The sequence below is a fragment of the Lycorma delicatula genome, chromosome 1, assembly GCF_047948215.1.
Source record: "Lycorma delicatula isolate Av1 chromosome 1, ASM4794821v1, whole genome shotgun sequence".
NCBI classification, from domain to species: domain Eukaryota; kingdom Metazoa; phylum Arthropoda; class Insecta; order Hemiptera; family Fulgoridae; genus Lycorma; species Lycorma delicatula.
This window is the reverse complement of record NC_134455.1, coordinates 307,554,019-307,580,456: the sequence shown is the minus strand read 5'-3', so window position 1 is coordinate 307,580,456 and position 26,438 is coordinate 307,554,019. Positions and strand designations below refer to the sequence as shown.

The 26,438-nt window shown below is 28.9% G+C and overlaps 1 protein-coding gene across 2 annotated transcripts; it reads left to right on the top strand.

Moving 5' to 3' along the window:
- The first annotated feature begins 9,086 nt into the window (after nucleotides 1–9,086).
- Nucleotides 9,087–26,314, top strand: LOC142333601 (uncharacterized). 2 transcript variants are annotated; one of them, XM_075380925.1, is made up of 5 exons: nucleotides 9,087–9,244; nucleotides 12,888–13,096; nucleotides 14,539–14,708; nucleotides 19,919–20,095; nucleotides 26,215–26,314. In XM_075380925.1, exons 1-4 carry the CDS (start codon nucleotides 9,100–9,102, stop codon nucleotides 20,091–20,093), a joined length of 699 nt encoding a protein of 232 aa, XP_075237040.1. In that variant the 5' UTR covers nucleotides 9,087–9,099; the 3' UTR covers nucleotides 20,094–20,095; nucleotides 26,215–26,314. The 2 variants fall into 2 exon arrangements, with proteins under 2 accessions (XP_075237040.1, XP_075237048.1); XM_075380933.1 differs by lacking the exon at nucleotides 26,215–26,314 and adding an exon at nucleotides 20,697–20,885.
- The last annotated feature ends 124 nt before the right edge of the window (nucleotides 26,315–26,438 follow it).

Here is a 26,438-nt window from a genome sequence, read left to right as displayed (position 1 = left end):
AAAGCGCCATATTTCTACAGTCATTTAAATTCATTAAGAAATACAGATGAAAGATTATGTTTTCGTAGCTTAATTACTAAATGAGCAATGCAAAACTAAACTTATGAGATAAAAACGTCAATCTCTGTTTTCTCAAAATTCAGTTGTTTACACTTGCTATCTTGCATTAAGGGTGCGATGTGTGTATCCTCAGCACATACCTTTTCGTATGGTACATACAACCTGCGACTGAGCTGAAATCCATATCACAATATACGTAATTTATACGCATTGTAGAACTATTACGCGTAGCATTATTTAGTTAAAGACTATTTGTAGTTTAATAACCTAATTATTATTTTGAAATCATAGCGTATTTTCTGCTAAAGAATCTACATATAAACCACTTTTGTTTGTAGTTCACAGTATTCTTGTACGTGGCTTCAAATCAAATTCATTTTATACACGGATATACGTGGAAGAAAATGTTTATTTAAGGATTATTTAATTCCCCTTTTTAAAAGTTTAAATCAAATTTAATTATGTTAATTAGCAAATTTTAACCAAATTTATAGAATTTAAAGTATTAAACAAGAACATTATTTTTAATATGAACATCATCTAAACTTAAGAGAAGAGCATTGACTTTATTTAACATAATACTATTAATAACAACTCTTATTTCCGTACAATGCTCAAAATTCCGGAAAGCATTGTGAAGTTTAAAAACGTGATTTATTGTAGCCGTTGTTTCTCAGAAAAAAATCTCCTGGTTTACCGTGAATATTTAATGAAAATTGCACTGCTATAAAACTACCATGGTAGAAGAAGACTACGTAGTTTTAATGTACTGAATATATAAGAATTGCAGTTGGTTGGTCGGTTGACTGAGTGGCTGAATCCGGGATAGCTTAATTTAGTTGTATAAGTCGGAACGAGAAATGTATACTGTTTTTTGTTTTTTTTGTTTTAAATCGTTAAGGCAAGAACAACGTACCGACAATAAAGTGTAATTTACATTTTAATATAGTTATTTTCTTAGAATAATTCAATGTACATTAAAAATCTCTTTGTTATTGTGCATAAATGCATTATTTGTTGTTTGGCCTTGATATTAACCGCCAACTACAGAGACAGGATTTATTCACGGTTGTTATTCGTGGATCTTCACATTACTGCCATTAACCCAAAGAGACTGACAAAAACATATATGTACCTTCATTGGAAAATACGTCATTCTTTTAACATCTGATGATTTATGTGGAATAAAACAGAATTGGATTCAGAAATACATATTCGGAAGCAATTATAGAATAAAAATCTTAAATCTTAGTTTAGTATCACAAGTGTTAGTACATAAGTGTAACTACATAGTCTATACATAAAAATAACTATGTGTGATTAAAGAAACGGGTTTTTTAATAAATTCTTTTCTTCCTTGAGAAGGTCCTGAGAGTTCAAAAGAACGTCATATGTTAATAAAATGAGAAATAAAGTAATTTGCATACAGAAAAGCAGAAAGATATTTATCTGAAAGATATTGATTCAGATAAATCTTATAAATTTTATATAAATTTATTTATATTAAAAAACCGTTTTTTTTAATATAAAAATATTAATATATCAGTCAACTGTATGTTGTGTCGTGCATTACGATAAGAAAAAATTACCTTTATTCGATAAAACATACGATTCCTTCTTGTTTTTAGACTATATAGATTTTCAACCATATTTAAATCTTATATTTCTCTCAAATAAAACTAAATATAAGAACGAAAATAAACAACAAATGAATGCCTTGGCTAATTAAGAAGCTGGTATATAGTTTTGAAAAAAATTCCCATAAAAAACATGAAACAAAATATTAAAAATTTTAATTTCCTCTACTTACCTATTATAATGTGATCCAAAATCCTATATATTTTTTCCCAACCACAATTAAGAATAAGAAAAAATTAATGCATTTCTTAATTAAAAAGGTATATTTTGATTTTTTCAGGTATTTCCTCAAAAAACCCACCGGGTTGGTCTAGTCGTGAACGCGTCTTCCCAAATCAGCTGATTTGGAAGTCAAGAGTTCCAGCGTTCAAGTCCTAGTAAATGCAGGTACATTTATACGGATTTGAATCCTAGATCGTGATACCGGTTTTCTTTGATGGTTGGGTTTCAATTAACCACGCATCTCAGGAATGGTCGAGCTGAGATTGTACAAGACTACATTTTATTTGCACTCATACATATCATTGACATTCATCCACTGAAGTAATACCTGAACGTTAATTCCCGGAAGCTAAATAGGAAAAAGAGAGAGAGGTATTTCTTCAAAAACCTGAAAAAATGTTTAATAAATTTCTATTACTTATTTTATATAATTTGATGCACAGAATATTAAACTTAGAAAAAATTTAGATCTTTATTCATGTGTGAAGAAATAGATTCTCAAATAGGCAAGATATAAATAAATTTTTCAACAGTAACATTATTTTGAGCTCAATAAAAATTCTTTCCGTCCCTTCTGAAGTTTCTTTTTTTTGTCTTCAGTCATTTGACTGGTTTGATGCAGCTCTCCAAGCCCTATCTGATGCTAGTAGTTTTATTTCGGTATACCCCCTACATCCTACATCCCTAACAATTTGTTTTACATATTACAAACGTTGCCTGTCCCTTTGTTTTTTTTTCCTTCTACCTGTCCCTCCAATATTAAAGCGACTATTCCAGGATGCCTTAATATGTGGCCTATAAGTTTGTCTCTTCTTTTAACTATATTTTTCCAAATGCTTCTTTCTCCTTCTGAAGTAAATGATCATAAAAATGTAAACGTACAAGCTTTAACAAACTTGATGATTTAAAGTTACTTAATAACTCACTTTAATAAGTTATATTATAAGTCATATTAACCCTGGTGTGTAAAACACTTTATTGTTACAAATAAGACGTCGTTAATCAGGATTGTCCGATTTTATGTAGTAAGCTATACAGTAGTGTACAAGATAACCTAAAAAGAATATATAAGAAGATATAATAAGAAATCATAAGATATAATAAGATATCATAAGAAAATATGTTTGTTTTAAATATAATTATAATAAACGTAAATAAATAAATATTTATTTCATATAAAATAAATTGAATCACAGTTTCTAAGATCGGATTGTTTTATTATCATTTTTGTCATTACACTTTTTATACTTTTTTTTTCAGTTCATCACTTAAGAATACTGCTGGGTGCGTATCTTAAATTATCAACAGAATTCATTTAGTAAGTTATTTCACTATTGGATTTCATTCTTTATTTTTTCTTATTGTTTTTGTTTACTCTAAAGTTTGAATATTGTAAAAACATTTTCTTGAAGTACTCTTTCGTACTGTTAAAAATACTGCAAAAGTAGAGATTTTTTTTTAAACTCGCATAAGTGGATGCCCAGTTTAAAAAATAGTCTGGATTATTAGGGTCCAGATAAACGAGGGTATTTTCTATACTTACTTCTTAGAGAATATTTAGGATAAAAATAAAATACTTTCATCCACATATGAATTAAAACTTTTATAGATCTGTTGTATCTAACGGTGGAGATAAAATATAAGTAGTAATCATTTTGATAAATCTCATTGCATTTATTTACAAGAACCAGATTGACGATGCAACAAAGTTCCATGGATCGAACCAAAACCGCTTGCCAATATTCCTTCTTTTCCAAACAAAATTTGTTTGTATTAAGTACGTTGCTGTACTGAATAGGCTACGCTTTTATCTTACTTATTTACTTATATATATATATATATATATACACGTATCTTAAATAAAAATGCAAAAGTTTATTTGTTTGCAACAGCATATCGCAAAAACCTACCGACCGTTTGCTTTCAAATTTTTAGGATATATTTGTGTTATTCCAGGGAAGGTTTTAAGCCATAAATCGAGTCTACATCACCCTTGGGTGTGAAATTGTGAATTAAAGAAACAAAAATTAATTATTTTACTCCATTATGTTTCTGTCATCATATGGCAACAGCAACGTAATGAAGTAAAATGAATATCTGTAAAATATCTGATATGTCTTAATATTTAATATCTGTCTTTCGTAATCTAGTTTTTTTCAAGTATTTGTAAAGACAGTATATTCCTTTTTCGTCTTTTCTTCTTCTCTTTTCTTACAGTTTTTTTTAGTATTTTTCATTATGCTCTCAAGAAGAAATCAAATTTAGAACGATCATCAAATGCCACTAAGCGTAGGCGGGTTCACGAGAACAAGAAACCAGTGAGGAAAGAAATCAACGCCTGGAGGTTGAACGAGCATATAAATGTGAATGTTTCTCACAACCATGAGGATAACGAATGCGTCGGGGGTCCAGGGGGTGAAGCCTTTTGTCTAGACGATCGGGCGAGTGAAACGAGCCCTTATCGGCTTATACAGAGTGTATCACGAAGTTCTCTCGGGACTTTCATAACTATTCTACTCGTGAAAATATTAGTAAAAGTTCATATAAACATATGTCCTAAAATGCTTCGTTTGCGATTTAGAGCTAATGAAAAATTTCGTTCGTATTTCAGGTAATTTCAACGCGGATACCACGCGATTTACTCATAATTTGATTATATTTTTTATAATGCCCATTATTTAATGAAGATTTGTATCTTCGGTCGTTATCTAAGACGTGCTTCATTAAAAGATTATAAATCATACTTAGATGTTTTAAAATAACTTATTGAAAATGATTCTTTAGATTAATATAGTCTTTTTGTATATTCCTCGAATGCAAAATTTGGCTAAGATTTATTTATAAGTATGTTATTTAGTCCTTCAAAAATAATTCTGTAATCAGATATATCTTTTGGAGTATTTTGCAGAAACAGGGCGTATTTCATGAAAATGTTTTATTAACATTGCTTTTCCGTAATATGAAAAAATTAAAAAAAGTGAATTAAATATTACGACGGTAAAAATGTTTATTCATATAAGCATTCTTTAGCATGCGCTAAAGAATGCTTATTAGCAACATGGTTGGCCGCCATTTTCGCACTGGGAGTTCTCATCAACATTAAATCAAACTAAAAACTAATTCAAGAGCAGTTATCAATTACGGATATTAAAGTAGACAAAAACCTTCCTTAAGAAATATTGAATTATTTTTAGAAAACCGCACTGAAAAATGTCCAATTTATTCAAAATGAATTGAAGTTTAGTTTCATAGTTTTTGTGAACAAAAGAAAGCAGTTTCTAATCGAAAAACGTGTTCCCGCTCCGGTAGTAAAAAAAAAAATTTTGCCACATATATTTGCATAAATACGGCTTCTCTTCAAGTTTTACCTACCCATACTCCAAACTTTAAATTATTTTACAGATTCAGAGTTGTGTGTCCGTAACTCCTTATGACCATAGTGACTACTCAAGTTTGCCATGTTCGGTCCTTATAATTTGGAATGAAACAGATATTGTCGGTGCACGAACGGCCAATCTACAACTCCTACGAATTTTGAGTATTAATCATTTTATGGTATTCAAAAGTTAATATAAATTTTAACGAAATTCGTCCGATTCAGAAAAATAACGTTCCATTACAAAAAAAATTTACGGCTGCCAGTGGCATCATTATGTAGGACATTTTTAGAAATATCGTTTTTACATAATATTATTCCAAAAATCGCATCAAAATATTTTCCATAAAATGGTTAATACGAAAAATTCTTAGCAGTTGTAGATTGGCCGTTCGTGTACCGACAATATCTGTTTCATTCCAAATTATAACGACCGTAACATTTTGTATTCTTTCTATTAAAATCAGTTCACTTCCAGCCCATAGTAATTAAGAAAAGAATAAACAGATTTGAAAGTGTAACTCTCCTTGGCAAAGCGCAGTCGGATAAAATATTTCTGGAAAACAAAATAAATATCTATGAAATTAATGAAACAAAATTTTACATGAAATAATATCTTAGTTACACGAAAACATGTAAAAAGGTTATTTAATTCAAAATATATAGCAAGACAACACCATAACACAAATATGCGTACTTCTTTTACAAATGGAAACTTCCGTTTCATTGTTAATATTTTATTTAGTTTCTTAAATTCTAGTCTGCACTACTAAAGATAAATTATGTGCTTGAACAATTAAATTGCATCTTTCAAACAAAATGTTAAAAAATTCGTGCGATAAAACAAGAAAACATTTCACAATCTATAACTAGTTCAGCATGAACAAATGAAGTAACATTCAATTAAACTGAATTTGTGTTATGCCTAACACAAATTTGGAAATAAAGCAACGCATTTTTAGATTTTCTTTAATATCATGTTTAAACTTATAATTAAAAAAACAGATACAAAAAATTTTAATTTTTTAGATTTATTGTAATCCATATATCTGTTATTTAATGAATATATATATTTTAACGTAAATCGATGAAGCAATTGAATTTTGGTTTACAATTACTTATATTAAACAAAAGCCTAATCGAAAATTAGAATTAAAAAAAAAAATTAGACTGTAGACATTTTATTTAAATTTTATGAACGTGTGTCGGTGAGGGATTTTTATAAAACAAATAAGAAATAGAACCTCACTTAAGGACAGTTAGTACCTCACACGGGTACAATCCTCACGAAAGTGAGGATTGTACCCGTTCTAACAATTGCGATAGATTGAACAGAACATTACATTACAATTATCTTGGTTTATAAGAAATATAATTTTGTAATGCCTGGGATTTTAACTTAATATGATTATAATATTCGTCAAAAAAGACAACGTTTTTCTTTGGACAGATATTATTTCAGAATTTAAGATTTTTTAGTATGAGTTTCAATGGAAAAAGACAATACAAGTCTTCCTATAATGAAGAAAACTTTTGATGCCTATAAATAATTTTCCCCGGTTAAACGTATCTCTTGAAAATTCTTTGCTTCTTTTACCATCAGTTCACTCATGAAATCTTCAAATTACTGAATAACTAATTAAAAACTGGCTTGAATCATACCTAAAGGTGTCAACCAATAGCAGGAAATGATCTCAGAGGTTATGTAATGACTTTTAAATATTTTTTCAATATTTCATATATACACACACATACACAAAATTATAATAATTTTATATACGTGTTGTGTACGAATTGTTTCAATTATGGAGAAATGGTAGAGAAAAACTTTTTGTTGAATATAATTTTTGGAGTGAAATATTTTGGATGCGGTTTGTCAGTAGTCAGTCACAGAATGTAACTCATAATATGTTTTGTTTGTTGAATAACTTAAACAAAGGATATACACCGAATAGTATCTTGCTAATGAGTGAAAATATAATTACTATGGGGCGCGCGCGCGTGTGTGAATATATATGTTGTAATAATTTATTTATTTATTAATTGTATGAATATTAAAATATAAACAAATAAAAATACACAAAAATTGTTAAATCTAGTTTATACAGTATATGAGTAGAATAGTAAATACTCATGTCTTATCACTCAACAAAAAATTAATAAATAAAAAATTATCAAACATACGTTTTCTCATGAAATACACACGTGCGAGTGCACGCTTGCACGCACATTGATAAACTATGATTATGGCCAATGAAATTGGCCGTTAAATTTACAAATATATTTGAGAACATTCTTACTAAGGAATAACAACTTTATTAAACTGGAAGCTACTTCATTAATGAAAGATTCGTAAATTAATTAGCAAGACGGAAAACAATAGTGTGTAAAATTTTTATTTTATTTTTTCCTTTAGCAATACAACCTTGACAAACGTATTTTGACAAAAAGATAAGTAAAATGGAGAAATGATTGCTTGAAAAATACCAGATCTTTTCCAGGAATCGAACCAAAGATAAAGGAGAAGCCAGCATAATATTAATTAAATAATTTATCCCTATATTATATAAGAAAAGAATTGAAACTTTTCCCCTATAAAGTAATGTTTGTTCAACAACTGAAATCTACAGATCGTGCCGAAAGACTAAATTATTAGCAATGATTAAAACGTTTTGTTGACAAAAATTCCGTAGGTATCCTCGAGATTACGTTTTTACAGATGAAGCGTGGTTTCATCCGGTAGGGTATATTAATCCACAAAATACACGAGTGTCGACAATTAACCCCCATGAATTATACGAACAATCTTTACACCAAGCGAAAATTGGAGTCTGGGTGGGTGTGAAAAGAACGCGCATTGTGGATTCAACCTTTTTGAGAAAATACAGTTATTAGTGATCATTATTGCGCTATTTTATCAAACTTCATTAGTCAGTTTACAGAAGTGGATTTCATTCACGGTTGGTTCCAACAAGATGGCGCCACAGCGCATGCAGCTAACAGGTTAATGACCTTTTTACGAAATGTCTTTCTTTGGTGAACGAATCTTTTCGAGGAGTTTGAAGCCTACACGATCGCCCGATTTGACTCCCCAGATTACTTTCTATGGGGGCAGCGAAACAAGCAGTGCATTCCAACAGACCACGCACGATTGACGAAATAAAAACCGCAATAACGGCATACGAACGAGACATTCCAGTACATCAGCTGGTTTTTGAAAAAAAATTGAAACTGGTGCAGTGGTGAATTGATGTTGCAGAAGGTAAATTTTTAACACCTTCAATAAACTATTCCAGTTATTCTAATATCAGTTTCTGTAAAATAATGAAATAAAAATACAGTAATAATTAAGAAAGTTTTTTCATTGAACTTCCATAATTCCAGTACATAGAAACTTTCCGAATGCTTTGAATTACCGTACAGTTTTCAATCAGTATTTCATCAATCTTTAAAAATAATTTTTGTTTAGAAAATATCATTTTTTAATAAAAAAAGTAATAATAACAATAAAGTAATTTTTAATCAGAAATGTGGAATGAATAATAAAAAAAAAATTAATCAATAGAAAAAAAGACACGACATAATATTTAAGTAATAACAATTTTGGATAATGTTTTAATAAAGTATAATCCTCCTGTCATTGCAGATTCCTCTTAACATAATGAGCATTTTCAAACCAATGAGATTCATAATCTATCACCTTGAAAAGTATACGTCACTAGCTCTGAGGTATAATCTATAATTACCAAAGCATTTTCTGGCTTATCCCATTATTTCACTTTTCTGTCATTTTAAAACATAAAATGTATAAATGGGAAATGAATTCCCATCCTCCTTTCAGACACAAGATGGATTGCTTAAAGTTTACATCTCTGACTGTCGGAGTTTTATGTATAATAATAAATTTATCTTATTGCCAAGAGAGAAAATACAACTCTTTAAACATAGGTAAGATCATTATAAAATATTTCTGTAATAAATTTATTAATGATTAAAATCAAAGCAAAAATGATTATGCAGTTAATATATTAATATATAACAAATTAATATAAAAATGAGATCTGAATGAACTCATATAAAACTGATTATTTTAAATAGATTTATCAACTAACAAAATATAATATATAAAACAGTAATGATATACAGTTTGTAAATGCATTTATGTTAAACTTCTTTTTTAGTAGAATTTCATATTCCAAAAGTAGATTTAGGTATTTATGAAACATAATATTCAAGCTCTTGAACTTTCATTTTTAGAAAATAAGCTGAATGGACTGAATTATGATTTCAAATTTCATAAAAGTATGTCCCCAACAATATTCAGCCATTAATATTTGTCTAAATATTAATTTTGTCAAAGAACGTTTTTATCGTGTAAAATCCTCTAAGCCTTTTCTGATGAACAAAATATTTATTTTATTTAAACACCTTTATGTTTAAATACAACTTCAAAGGAGCAAGTTTGAGAGAAATTTAAAGAAATGATTTTTTCCCATTTTCATTTCCTTTAAAGATAAAAAGAAATATTTGTTTCCATATTTTTATAAATATTGAATTGGTTAAAATTTCTAAATATTGTTAAGTTTGATAATAAGTGATAATAAATCAGCCAAAGAAATAAATAACTTTTTAATCTTTACCCCAGAAACAACAGGTTAATTCGAATTTTATTTTTTGATGTTAGGTCAATATTCAGGGCATGAAAAAATGCCAGCTGTAATCAGGATTTGAACACAGAACCTAAATACCTATTAGTGGATTCAAACCCATAATAATCATGATTTGTTGACTTATTTTTTAATATATATTATATAATTAAATATATAAATATAATGCAAAATATTTTCATATATATAACTATTACATTATAATATACATGAAATCATATTCCCTACCTCACCAAGAAACTAAAAGCTTAATGTTTACATTTTTTCATACCTATGTAACATTTTTTTTTTATCAGACTACTGAAGGAAGTTTATTTTACTCTGGTGCAGACCACATTGTCATCTGGGATTTATCGCACTCATTTTTCACCAAAAATAAATATGATAAATACTTAAAAGTCCATAACTTAAATAATTCTAAAGAAACAAAGATAAATACCCCATTAACCTATTTTTTACATAATTCAAAGTCTACTAATTTTCTAAATTATATGACCTTGAAGCTATTCTGCAGTCTTTTAAGGATTTTAGAAATTATTACACCAGTGAAAACAGGTATTCTTTAGACCTATACCAGACAACTGAGATAATCCTAGCTGATGATTCCAGTGGTTAATAATAATTTTGTTCAGTTAACTGTATTTTCAGAGGCATTAAATTAATTAATGACTTAAAGTGCAAAAAGAGCTATTACTAACCATTATATTAGTAATATTACTCAGTATTATCTAACTAGTTTTTGCTTGCTTACATGTTTTTGTGAGTTGTAAACATCAAAGATTTAAAGTATAGTATATTTTAAATATTCAGCTAATTTTGATTCATACTGAATATATTTTTAGTGCATTATTATGTTAATTTTAGTTAATAAAATAACAATATTATTATAATAGGGTTAAATACATTAATATTTAACTCTTCTCTAAATAATATTAGTGTACCACTTCAAAATTCCTATTGCAGCTGGCTGAGTTAACACTAATAAATAATTGTAAGTTTAAACAATAATCTTAAGTATAGAGGATAAGTAGCTAACAGTTGTTGGTAGTTGATGCAGCAAAAATGTCCTAGTAATTATTTAAATTATAAATATTAATCATCAAAAAATTAAAACACAAAACTAAAGAGTAATCTTTGACTGGAAGAAATGACAGCTTATAAGCTATAAAGAGTGTCCAAGGAGGTATTGGCCAAACTTTAGAGACTAATTCAGGACATCAAAATAAACAAAAAAGTTTATTTGGAAAAATGCCATAGCTTACTTCATTTATCCTCTGTCTGCTACGTTGTGTTTTAGCAATAAAAATGTGTATATCTTAAGAACAGATTAAGATACTCTAATGAAATTTATTGTACATGCACCAAACAACATCTATAAAATAAATTTATTTGAATATTACAAATTAAAGATTCCAAAATGGTGAAATTAACATTTTAAAATTATTAATGGTTTCATAAATATTAGTTTTATTGGATTATACCTTTATTATAGAAAATGTTAGATTTTTTATTGTGAACAAAATATATCTTTTTGTTTAAATTGGTTGATACACTGCTGAGATATCTCTGAATTAGAAACAGGATGTAAGAACTAATAAATAATATTACATGTATGAATTGGAAACTCAACAGTTGGGATGGGTATTTAATTTTTGATAGCTTTACTGCAGCAATAAACTTGCCTAAACAGGATTCATTCTTCTTTACTTTGTGTAAACCCTACATTCATAGAATTTTGTCTTCTGCTTAAAATAAAAAATTCTGTTGACCATTTGCAGGTTTAATTACTGATAATAAAAATTTACGTGAAATAAAATTTTAATCTCTCAACAGTCATTTCAACATTGTCATTAGACATTTCTGTTTTGGTTGCATTAATGAGGAAAGTATGGTGATAATGTCAAAACTGGGGTATTGTTTTTTTTTTCAAATCTTTATGTTTTAGGGTCCAACTAGTTCATCTAGATAAAAAAACACATGTATGTGCATACATATGTGTTGCACTGCTTTTGACCTTCTCAGGGTTGACTGAACTGATTCAAATTTGGCTCAAATATTTCTATATATATTTGGGGGGCATTGATCATATTAATTTCTTTCAAAATCTGTAAGGGGATGAGGGGATATTACAAAAGAAACCAATTCTGATTTTCTTCAGAAGCATTTTTAAAAAAATTTTATTAAAGCAATTTTTTTACCTTAAAATCCACATATAATTAATTAATACAAAAAAGGTATTTCAAAAAATTACCCATCTACTAAAACTGAAATATGTCTTTTTGTTTTTTTGCCTACCTCTCTTTGATTAAAATATTTTTCAAAAATTGTTTTAAAGTTTATACTTCATATATCGAGCTATCAGGAAATGTCAATACAATTTTTTTTAATTATTATCCTGGGGAGACCTAAATTGCAGAAAAAAAATTTGCGATGAAAGCTTGACAAGGTATTGTATGACTTGATCTGCATAGCCAGGAAAGTCATGCAAATACTTTGCCAGTTTTTTAAGTTAGTCATTTTACCATAAACAGATAATTTATTTTTACTCAAATCCTTAATATTACAGTGAAAATATATCTCATTTTTCATTTCATTTTTAATGAAATAATACTAAAAATAATATCAGATGCACTCTAAGAGCCTAAGGGTAATTGACTGCATCACTGACAAGTTAAGACATGTCCCCAACTATGTTAGATTCCAAAGCACCAATTTGTATTGTTAATATTTGCAAATGATTCCTACCTTAAAAATAACACTTTTACGTGAATACGTAAAGTTATCTTTTGGTGAAATGAGAGCGGTCTGACAATGCAATGAATTAATTATTCAACTTAAATCTATAAATATATAATTTTTCTTTAAACAAATAAGTTTACAATTGATAGATAAGTTTATTTTCGTTTGTTTTTTACTTTTCATAGGAAATTTAAATGACTCAACACCAGTACTGAAGAGTATAGTAGATCCAAATGCTAGCATAACAGAGGATGTTTACAAACTTATACCAGAAATTGAAGAAGAGCTAAATAAACTGACAAGAGATGAATTTAAACACTTCCTAGAAAAAGTATTACTAAGATTAAAAAATGATTACAACATGATTCTTGAAGTCTACAGAAATGTAACACTGGTAATTAAATGCTATTGTTTACATTTATAGAGCATTGTTACTAATAAATTGAAAATTTATCTTGAAATTACATTGTAGTAGAATACATTACAAGCCCAATTGCATTTTGGTTAGTCTAACATCAATTAATAATTTCTGACAATGCTTAATTTAACCTCAACATCTAATGTGAAATAATAATAATGGGCATTAAATTATCGTCTGTGGTTCTTAAGCACTACAGAATAGCAATAACAGCTGATTGCTCATGATACTAATCATTTTATGATACTGTGTCCTAAGATATGACAAAATATATTTAAATATACCTCAAATGACAATACATTAGATTGGGGGATTTACAAGCGGGGTCTGCCAATCTTGTTGCAAGGACTTAAAACTACTTCCATGAATACTTATTCAAAAAATGTTTTTCATGCAAATGAAAATGCAATCTACAAATATTCTCTAATAAGTGTAATCATATAAAGTATTATCACATCGTCTAGGATAAATTTCTTAATATTACACCAATCTCAACAATTTTTATTAATATCTCGAAAACTAGTGTACAATAATTTCAATCAAAACTGTTCAAGGTCTAATCCTTAATGGGATTAATTGAATGCTAAAACTTCTATATATTAATACTGCTCTGATAAAAAGGATGCATTTAATAAAAATAGTAATTTCAAGGACATAAGAGAGTGACTGGAGTACACTTGGACACAGCACATTCATTAACATTAAAATTAAAATAATTAGCTTTGATTAATTTATAACAAAAAAATTTCACATTACTAAACATACTTTTTAGGTAGGTTGTAATGGGTATCATGATTCGACTTCTAGAACATTTTGACATATCTTCACGTTTCACATCCCCCCAAAAAAAACAGAAAATAAATATATCGCTATAACTTTCTTATTAAGTAAAATGTCGAATTCATTTAAAGTTCTTATTATTCTTTGAATAAGGGTCTAAAACTTATATAAGTAGACTTTTTTGATATCACCAACTAACTATTGGCCCAAGAGCTGGAAAAAATGGGGTTTCAAACACAAAAAAAATCATACCTCCCTTAATAGATACAGTATTGAATCGGTTTAAGTGATCATTAGTCTTCTAAATATTACCTAGAACTTTTATCTGAAACAATTTTTGATACGATCAACCCTTACGGCAAGGGATGACCAAAATATTGCTGGAATTGTAAGAAGATGGGCTTGTCGTATGCTAATCATGTGAAACTTTTTTCATGCAGCCATTGTTGTATTGAATAAATTTGAAGTTTTTCTTAACTTTAAGGTGGAAATCTTTTTTATCCCCTATTTGACGAAATCTACCTTCACCTTCCTGCGTGCCGAACAGGATTTTTTATGTACTTATTTTGTAAAGTGGTACTATATAATTATTAAAAAATTAAAATAATTTTTTGTAACAGGACTATTCTTTGTTTCAGGAAGAAGAGGAAGAAAAAGATAACTCCAACAATAGTACACTAATAAAGCGTGTTAAACGTACTTTTAAAAAAAAGCAGCCATACTGTAATGTATGCCAGCAAGGTTATTCACAACCAATTGCTATGCCAATTCCAATTATGGTAAAACCTTCTTATTATGGCCAAGGAGGGTAAGGATAATTTACTATATATTCTTTTTAAACTAATTAAACATGAAGTAATATTATTTTATATATTTATAGTTGATGATAATTCCCATCAATCAAGACCGAGGTGTTTCATGATTTTGCTTTAAAATTCAGTTATATATCAATTCATTTTAAATTTATCAATCTACACAACAGCATGCTTCAACAAACAGCATTTCATATCTTCCATTTTGCTCATCATCCACTAAAATCTGAAATACTCATGTTATGCAATGTCACTTGCTCTTAATACTTAAAAGATCTTGAATATCAAGATCTATCTCTGAAGTACCAAGCACTATCTTTATTCTGGGTTATAGATAGTTGTGTGTATCTGGACATGCTTGAAAATGTCATTCAACCCATTTCTTTATTCATTTTTTTTTTTTTGTTAAGTTTAAGTTAAAAACATTGATTCTTGTGAAAGTACTCAAAATTCTAGCCCCTCATAAAAGGTGATGCAATTTTAGATGGATTGTAGTAAATAACAACAGATGAGGTCACTGTCATGCTGAATTGGTCTTCTAATATCATTATTGCATAGAAAAGATTGATGTTTTTATTTATCAGATGATTCATGATATTATTGACTGTAAAATGAAAATCTATTAAAGTAGTATAAAGCAAATATTTGAACTGTTCACTCCTATAAAAACATTCAAATTAAAATTACAACATGCAAAGGATGATCATCTCTTTTGTAAAATGCCACTGCCAAAACACCAATACTGAGAGGCACTTCTCAGAACCCTGTACCTATTCACCGGCGAGGTTACAATTCTTCATCACTACTTCATGTTTTTTTTTGTTACTACATGACCCAATTATATAATAAAGTTTAATAGTCTGAATGAAGCACAAATACTAAAAACATTTGTCAAATGATTCACCATCATACTGAATCATAGATTTGTTTGTATGAATTCAAATAGTTGAAGAAAATCAATAGAGATTATTCTACACTCAATATATTAACTCAAAGAAAAAAATTACTACGCTCCAGAAATTAAAATTCTCTGTATTTGCAGTACAAATTATAGTTGCTTTTCTACCTCTTTAAATAATTACAAAGTTGTAGTTTTTATTAACATTTTCAGTACTGTTTGTGTATTAGCATAAAAAGAGAGGTTTTTAGAAATGAAGTTCGGTCATTCCCTCTATTGAGTGTGTATAATGCATTGTTTCCCTTAGAAACAGATACATTAATGTAGCACTTTATATGATCTTTTACAGTTTTCTTATAACTGCGTTTTACAAAAAACATCTGAGGAACAAGAACGAGGTGTGTTAGAAAAGTAATGAGATTGGTAACACTGCGTGCGATCTGGCAACGCTGTGTCTACTGGTCTATGCTAGACTGGTTTGTTCATCCCTTCCACATGCTCAGTACGAGTTTCAACTCCATTCAGCTAACACATTATTTTTGACAGCGCCATCAGTGAGTGAAGTTGTGCGTTACGAAAATGGAGCATCGGAATTTAGAGCAACGTTGTGCAATTAATTTTTGTGTTAAACTTGTGGAATCCATGAGTGTGACCTTTGAAAAGTTGAAACAGGCCTATGGGGAACATTGCTTATCAAGAGCATAAGTTTTCCACTGGCACAAATTATTTTTGGAAGGCCGAGAACACGTTGAAGATCAACCTCGCTCAGTGAGACCTTCAACTTCAAATTCTGACAAAAACGTTGAGTGTGTGATGTCATCTCCTCGACAAAAAAAAATGTTGAATGAGCAAATCAAAGATCAAAACAATGCTGATTAGCTTTTTTGACAGTAGGGGTATCGTGAATAAAGGATTTGTTCCTACAGGACAAACTTTCAACAAAGTGTTTTACAAAGGTGTCCTTGAAAGGCTCAGGAAAAGAGTGATTCGCATGAGACCAGACATTGCAGACAAGTGGATGCTTCATCATGACAATGCCCTGTGTCACACGGCCATTTCCATCAGGGAATGACCTCAAAACACATTCCTACGGTTCCTCAACGCCCCCTATTCACCTGATTTGAGTCCTTGTGACTTTTTCCTTTTCCCGAAATTGAAACATGTCTTAAAAAAACGTCATTTTGGAACTCTGGAGAACATTCAAAAGACTGTTAAAAGTCTGACTGACCAGTTAAAAGCCCTAACAGTTGAAGCCTTCCAGCACTGCTACCAGGAGTGGGAACGACGACTCTGCCGGTGTATAGCTGCCCAAGGGAACTACTTTGAAGGCAATAATATAGTTTATTTGAAAAAAATAAAAACTTTGGTAAGTAAAAAGTCAGTCTCATTACTTTTCTCACATACCTCATAGCACTAATCAAAGTTTCTTTAACTGAAAGTAATAATGTTCATTGTATAACCAATTCCATTGTTAACAAAACAAACGTGCCATTTGTGTAGGGCTGAATATTAGCTGCATTTCAATGGACTTGTAATTTATAATCATAATAAAAATATTACAGTTACTGTACTTATCTTTTTGGAGTATGAAAATATAAAAACATTAATGATTACTTTGAGGAGATAAAGTTTAACATTAATAAATACCTGAAGTCTTGGTATGGTATAAATACAACCTGATGGTTTCACTATACCTGGAATATCTCAAGAGGTAACATTCTGCAAATTGATGAGCGTGAAATAAAATGCCAATGATAAAACCTACATTTTAAAAAACTGGTTCTCATTGATCAATGTAGTTAAACAACATTAAAGATAGTTTCATTGCACAGTTTGCATTTGTTAGCTGATCTTACAAGTTAATAGCAATAGAAATTTATTTTTAAATAATTGACAGGAAAAGTAAATGATAAAAAAATAACTTATAAAACTTCAACAAAAATTCTGACAACTTGGGTGTACCTGTTGAATACTAACAGAATTAAACATATCCCTGCTGGTAAAATTTTAATCATCTGTAAGATAAAGTAAACATAACTTTAAAGAATTTTTTTTTAGGAAACCTCTATACAAAATGTTAGTTTTGTCACTGATGAAAAAAATTAATTGAAAGGCAAATCTATATGTCAAATTTCAACATTCTACTAGAATTGGAAGCATTCATTTATTTATTTGGGGAACAGATATCCTAAAAATTATATTCAAGATGATGCAATTAATACTGATAACTAGATTATACTTTATTAATTTACATAATTTAGAAAATTCAGCTGCCTTAAAACCTAATACATTGTAAATTTTATTTTGTACGATAAAAATTTTTGATAAATCCATACTAAAAATTACAACACCAGTCTTACAAGGAAGTATAGCTCCAAGATCTAGTTATAATTTGAGTCAGCAAAGATGGCTTTTTGTCAAAAAATAACTATATTATTCTAGTTTCTTAATTATATTATGTTTGTAAAAACTAAATCTTTAATTAAATGTATGTTTCAGATATAATAAATTTTGGGTGTATATAGTAACATATACAAAAAAATTTATTTTTTCCCTATTTAGTAAACAGCATAAAATGTTTAGAACATACAAAAAGCATTATTACTAATGAATAATTTATGGTAAAACATACTAGCAATGGAATAACATTAAAATTGTTTGTTATTCTAATAAAAACTTCTAACTGCTTTTCAGTTCCATTGAAAACAAGTAGTATAATTGAACATAGTGTACAAGTACAATATGTTTATGAACATTTTCATAGAAATAGCTACTTCATCAGATTAATACATTAAAATTAAAAATGTTTAAATATAGGAGGAAACAATTTTTCTGATTTTTGTTTTAATAAAACTGATTATTTACTGCTAGTATTAGAAAAAGTAATAGAAGTAGTGAATATTAGAATTAATGAATTTGATGTTTTTTATATTATTATATATATTTTTTTTCTTATTTCTTTTTTTTTGTCTTCAGTCATTTGACTGGTTTGATGCAGCTCTCCAAGATTCCCTATGTATTGCTAGCAGTTTCATTTCGGTACACCCCCTACATCCTACACCCCTAACTATTTTTTTTACATATTCCAAACGTTGCCTGCCTACACAATTTTTTCCTTCTACTTGACCCCCCAATATTAAAGCGACTATTCCAGGATGCCTTAATATTGGGCCTATAAGTCTGTCTCTTCTTTTAGCTATATTTTTCCAAATGCTTCTTTCTTCATCTATTTGCCGCAACATCTCTTCATTTGTCACTTTATCCACCCATTTGATTTTTAACATTCTCCTATAGCACCACATTTCAAAAGCTTCTAATCTTTTCTTATCTACTTATTTCTATCAAATTTTAATTATTTTATTATATATTTTTTTTGAACTATATAATTAAAAACATGTTTTTTTTTATCTTTCATAAGAATCAAAATTATCAGATGAATCCAACTACTATGACTTTTAATATACAGGACATTTACATAAACTTTGATATTTAGTGTTATGAAACCTTAAAGTACTCATCAGGAATACTGTGCATTTGAATTCACCAGTTAAAAGAAATAAGCTTTCAGTCTATCTTAATTATTTTATAAAGTTACATCCTGATAATAGATTTATATTTAACCATTGCCTTCATATGAACATTGAGTTAAAGCATATTGTTAAGATATGCAAACTTGACAACTTAAGTATTCAAATATTGTTTCAATAATATTTATAAATGTTCTATCTATACAATTTTTTCACTATAATGAATAGCTTTTCTCTTAAGAGAAAAAATTACGTAGTGAATTTTTGTTATATCAGGATCATATTATCAACCGAAATCAAAGAAATGCACTCTATATTATGTTTCTATGTTTTGCTCTTAATTACATTTATGTAAAAATTGCAAAATAAAAATAATAAAATGTAAATAATTTAATATTTCAACGTAAAAGAAGTTGTTAGTAAAAATAGAAATCATTGAGCAGGCTAAGCCGACATTTTTCATAACAGTGGCCAACTTCTCAGCCAGTTTACCAATAAAATACTTTACTTCCTTCTATGAGTATGTTTCGGAAATATTTTTACACGTTTCTCTAAAAATCTGAAAACCACTCAATTACTTCAAATGGAAAATCTACAATTCTTACTGAAACAACTTGCCCTAATAACAAATTGAATAATTTCAGTTAACTGAAATCTTTTATCCATCTGTCTTATTGTTGGTAAGACTGAAATTAAATTTTATGATACTTACTTTCAAAATAAAATTTTTATATAAATATGAAATCACTTCAACTTGCTAAAGCCTATATTTACTGCATAGATGCCAGAGTGGATGTGGACATCAACGACCTTCCTATCCTCAATGCAATACATGTGGTGGAGGAGGACGTGGTGGTTATGGAGGAGGACGTGGTGGTTACGGTGGATCTCCATCAGGCTCATACAGTCAATCATCATCATCTGCACAATCTTCTTCTATGTCCTTTGGTCGTTAAAGGTTACTATTGTCATTCATTATTTTAATTAAAAATTAAGATTTATAACTAGTTATTACTAATTTTTCTTTTAACTAAGGCTAATTGTTAAGATCAATTTCTATAAAAATTACTCACATTTTCATTTAAAAATATTGAATCCAAAATGTTATTTCCTGATATCATAGCTCTAGAGCTATGCTGCAAGAAGAAAAGTATGGTAATCAGTCAAAAATGGGGCAGGGTTTTGATGTTTCATTACCCAGAAATTAAAAAAAAAAACAAAAAAACGTGGGTAATAGTTGTACACATGAATGTATGTACGTGTTTGAAGCTTAATAACAATTAACTGGATAAACCGATTTTGATAAGATTTTGTACAGTTACTCGTGTATAAGGGGAAATTCATAGTTAACATTTTGGGGTCAATATCTCTAGGAGATGGGGAGGTTTTGAGGGATAATTTTCTCAAACCTTTGCAAACATAACCCCATTTTAAATTAAGTGCAGTACATGCTTGCATGCTCTTACCATTTTTTTTAAAAATTGTCACAAAAATCATTTAAAAACTATTTTTTTATTTATTAAATATTTCTTAATCAAATTTTTTTTAATTTCTCCTAGGTATAGTAGTAGTGCAAATGGCCCAGAAAAAAAATACTTTGGATGCAGAACTGGTGGTGGGGAGCCAATCAAAACTTAAAAATATTGTTTATTTTTTCAAAACTTGTTTTACTTAAGTAATAATATTACAGTAATTCCCCCTCCCTGCAAAAAAAGAAATTTTAGGTAAATATTATTGGTTGTACATTTTTTAGTGGATTTTTTTTTTTATTTTCTTCCATTTAACATACTAAATATAGTAAAATTAAAAAAATTCTTGGAAGGTAATTCTGTAGATGAGGAGCAGAAAAAAATTTAAAAACTACTATTTTTTTTCATTTTTAAAACTTTTTTGGTTTAATTAAAGATATAATGACAATTTTTCAATAAATTTCATTATAAATTACCCCATCTCAAAAAATAAATCTTAGGCAACTTTATTCATGTATGATTTTTCCACTATATAATAATAAACAACTAATGCACAGAAAGTATTACAAATTTGTAATCAACTTTTTTTAAATAATAAAATAAATTTTAAAAAATTCAACAATTAATACTTTTTCAACATCTTTAATTTTTATTTTTTGAATTTACTGCAAATTTAAAATCACATACCGTTACTAAGTAACACAAACTGTAAGGGGGTATTGCAATGGACAAACTAAAAAAAATATTATTTTGGGTTTTAACCTTATAACATAGTTTAAAATTTCCTTTTTCCAATGCCACCAAAATTATGTCTTCATGTCAACTACATGTAGAAATATTTTTATTACAGATACTTTAAAAAAAAAATGATCATTTTCCCAAATTTCAGTTTTTGTTTGTAGAATTATTTTTATACGCTTTGACATTTATTATTACATATTTGATAGAAAAAATTAATTTGTTTTTGTATTGAGAATTTTTTTTTCGTTGGTAGTGATACAGTTGTTTTGATTACAAGGTTATGTGATTTATGATTGTTTAGTAGGTCTGAGTTATGGTATTTGTGAGATATTTTTGCTAATATCTTGTACCACTTAACTAATTTTATATAAAAAGATGGTTAGGAGTTCAAAGTTATTTAAGAAAAGGAAATTTCTTGGAAAGCAGCAAAAAAATATTAGTTTCAAATGCTACAACAGAACAACATTTGACCGGCAATTAAAGTGACAATGTGACTGACCTGAATAGTTCTGGTATTTTGTCATCTTACTTTAAACTAAACTCTTCTTATAATAATGAAGGTAATAACTGTCATTATTCTACCACTTATGTTATTATACAGAGTGGCGCACAAAATGATCCAACATTTGGTTTTGTTAAAAAATATTTACTTGCATCGCAATAGAGAATAGTAAAATACAAGGTATTTACTATATACCTCGAGATTATGTTCTTGCTATCACGTGTTCAATATGACCACCATCCCATCTAGCAACTTCTTTAACACGAATTCCTATGTTATTATAATCTCAATGACACATATTCTCGGTTATTTCGTTGCCTGCCACAATGATCAGCACTCGCATTACTGTAACAGGATGGTTGGAGAAAATTTTTCCTTTAGAAATTCGCAAAGAAAATAATCAGGATTTAAATCAAAACTGTTCAGGGGCCAGTTCTGTCCACCAGTAAAATGATTAGGAAATTGGTTTGAAATGACATTTGCTTTAAAGATTTAGGCAAAAACTCTAAAACAACATTAGCTGTCTGGTCTGGCTCCATCCTGCGTGAGCCATTCATTTTCTAATTGAAACCCTTTTGCAAGAAGCTGAACAAAATTATTATGCAGCATGTTTAGAAAACTTTCACTGTTCACTGTTTGTTTAAAACAGAATGGCCCTATTACCCCATGACTTGAGGTAGCAGCTCATACAGTAATTCTTGGACTGTGATGCACGTGTGGATTTTCAGAAGCTCAAAAAGGCACACTTTTTTATTAACAACCCCATCTAAGTGAAAATGTGCCTCATCTGAAAACCAAACATTGTTCAACAATATGTCTTGGTTCAAAGCCCATTCAGCAAATGCCATTCTTTGATGTTTGTTATCAACTGTTAATTTTGGCAACACTGTTATTGTGTATGGATATAAATGCAAATCAGTTTTTAAAATTCGCTGCACAGATTGCCTAGAAATCCCAAATTGTACTGCTGCTTTTCTTGTTGATTTTCCTGGCATTCTCAGCAACACGCTCTGAAAGCTTCAACATTCTGTGGAGAATGAACACTGGTAGGCCGCCATTCGCACTTACTCTCAAATACTGAACCATCACTATTAAATTTTTCATTAAGACTACTTATTGTTTTAAATGAGGGTGACCACAGAGTTTGAAAATGTGCATGAAACAGTCTTTGTGTAAGCACCACACTTTTCCTTTCATTAAAAATAACACAGCCTTTACGTGCTGTTTACAGTCAGTCTTCCTTTGTCAGCCTTCTTGGAATGATTCACAAACAGTGCACTTGGAAAGAGAAGAAACTAATATTCATGAACTTCTGTCATTTCTACTAACATAAAACATATTAATAATTATTAACATTAACAATTATTGCCAAAACACATGTTGGATTATTTCATGTTCCACTCTGTACAACATTAATACAAACAAGAAAAGTTGTGGATGTCCATTGCTTGTCAAAATATGGTCAAGAGAACATGTTTTAACAAAAATAATCATATTTTGACATTGAAACATGAGCAGTACCGCGAATTAAATTATGATGCGCTCTTCTAGTGACATGGAAGTTAAAGATGCAAAGGCTATTTTTAATCACTTAACATGAATTGTAGTAGTGTATTCACTTATCTGGGAGAGGGTGATTTTAAAGTAACAATACAGTATTAGAATCACAGTCATATGGGCCAGCAGTTAATCTAGAGAAGGCTGATAGGCCATGTACAGAATATGTATGAGGAGTTGTCTGCGAGCACAGTGCAAAAGAAACCTAGGGGTAAAACTTTAAGATGGTACAGGAGTGGGTGGCAAAAGTACGCTGTCATTGTGAGGTTGATAACCTTCAGCATTATTATGGAAATTCTATTAGGGAAAACTGTACCAATATCACAGCAATGAGAAAAGCAATATGGGCTATATATTTACATAAAGTTTCAACCAATTCAAATCTACAAAACTATTTTCCACCCAAAGGTCCTACCTCATGGTGTGGATTCAGTATAGCACTAATAACTGGTGAGCTTTATTCATGTAAGCATTCATTCCAAGGGAATCATGGAAAAAATAAAGCCAATTTTTGCAGCTCTAATTAATGAAGTTTTGTTGTAGAAATGCATTATGGGAAAACTCAGAATGCAAATGAGTCTTTCAATGATTTGGAAGAGAATTGCAAACACTATTTATGTAGGAACAGTGACTAAGTAGATTGGTGTTAATGATGCTGTGATTGCATTTAATAAAGGGGCATTAGGAAAATTGATGTGCTAAGCGATTAAAAGTTAGTGAAAAGATAAAGTTAAAAGTTGGTGTCGCTATCCTAAAAGATATTGATCGCAAAAGAATAGCCACAGAAATTAAAATGCATTCTTCAGAAGAAAGAATAAAGAAAAGGCAACAGAAAGGAAAAACAAAATGAATATGACAGAACATATGGTGCAGGATTATCTTAAGTAAGTCAACTACTCAGCACTTCTTTCTGAATAGTTAGTCTTAATTTGAAATGCTGTTTCCAGGTAACTACATTTTTCAAAAAACTATAAACGATAGAGAATTGAAATTTTTACCAGGTATTCACAACCCTATTTTATCATATATAAGTAGATTTTTGCATATAACTATGTATTGAAATATTAAAAAAAGTATTTTGTGCTGGAAAAAATGGTTGTTTTAGAAAATTTTCAAAAATATAGTAAAAATAGTTCGGTTTTATTAAAACTAATAATTCTACGTAAGTAGATAAAAAAAGTGCAATGAAAATAATAAAAAAAACCCATGGCTCTTTATCTGTTATGTGAAAATGTTGCATGAACGAGGTTAAAATTATCATTATGTGAGGTGTACAATCCCCCCTTAAAAAAATGAAAAATATTTTTTTATTTCATGTTCTCTAGTATATTTTTTTTTACTTAAGATATAAAATAGCCAACAAAAAAATATTTCCCGTATGAAAAAAACTGCTTTTACAAAACCTGCATCTTGATAAGAATGATACAAGAGTGCAGAGACACAATGTAAATGGGAGAGTGTGAGCTAATGTTCTTTAGAATAAAGTAGATATATTATTTTTTGATTTAATTAACTGATGTTTTCCTATGATGAATATCAGAAAAACAGCATTATATAAACCATTGTGTTACAATGAGCAATACATACAAACATTTTAAGTTTTACAAATAATTAATAACTAATTTTGTTGACGTTTACTTACATCAATTGTTATATTCATTATGAGGAGCTATGAAAATTCCAGACCACTTATAACCACATAAGCTTGAACCTTGTGTGTGGGATATGAAAATGGAGTTTTATAGTATATGAAAAATGGTCATGGCTTACCAGGATCTGAACCTGGTACCTCTGGCTGAGACACTATCACTATGCCACAAAGATTGGCATTTTGTTTATTACTTGCTGCTACAGATAAAAAGATACATTATGGGAGATCAACTCCACCGAATCATATTACCTTTTTGTTATTCAAAATAAAATAAAAAATCATAATAGAAAATGAAAAAGAATAATTATCATTGACTAAACATTATAAACAGTAAAGGAATCTACAATAAATATACATTTAAATAAAATAACAGAAAATTTCTTCAATGACTTAGTCCGTCAATTTGTAATATGACATCCATAGGATTAGGAGGGTTAAGGTGTACATATGAAATGTACTTCACTTCAAGCACTTGAACCTTATACTGAAAACAGAATACATCTTAATTCTGTGATAAGTTTTTTCTCGGTTGAGAAAAAGTTAGTGTTTAAAGTAATGCTTTTATATTCAACTAACCTACAGTTCATTCAAACCTTGACTTCCAGCTTCTTAAAACTTCCTTTTCAATCACCTTTACTAGAGCTAAAGGGCTAGAGAATTCAATTAAGTTTAAGATTATATGGAGACATTTGAAACAGTACAGATTTTTTATACAATTTGGTTTCATACTTTTCTACACAGATGCCAATTTGAATAGAAAGCAAAAATTTGGGATATGAAAGTTTTTTATGTTTTGTAATAATGGTGTATAATCCTTATTTCCTTATCCTCTTATCATTATTACTGATCATGATGTGTTTTTAAAATGGTGGGCTGGCTATACTTTTTCGGATTCTACTTGAAATTAATACTGAATTTGATACTAATTTACAACACTAGAATTAACAAGAAATAAAAAACAATTAATATTTCATAAAATTGAACATAAAGTGGAGGACATGAAAACAGACACATAATTTCAAATTTTCTGCAATAACTCACCTATTTGTTAACAGATTTTCAAAAATAAAATTCAAAGGCTGTCATAATGTCCTTTTTTATATACTTTAATGAAGAATTAACTCAGGTAATTAAAAAAAGATTTTCTCTTGTTTCAGGTTTGACAGCTTATTTGTCAGTAATACAGGACAAAAATCAAAGAAAGAAATAAATTATTATAAAATTTTATATAAATAAAATGTAATATTTCAAAATTAATTTTTAGTTTTTAAGCCAGATTCCTTCTCTTGAGATAAAAATCTATATGCTACAATATGTTTGACAAATACAGTAGATGAATTTAAAAATAGACATTGAGTAATAAAACCTAACAAAAGTGGAA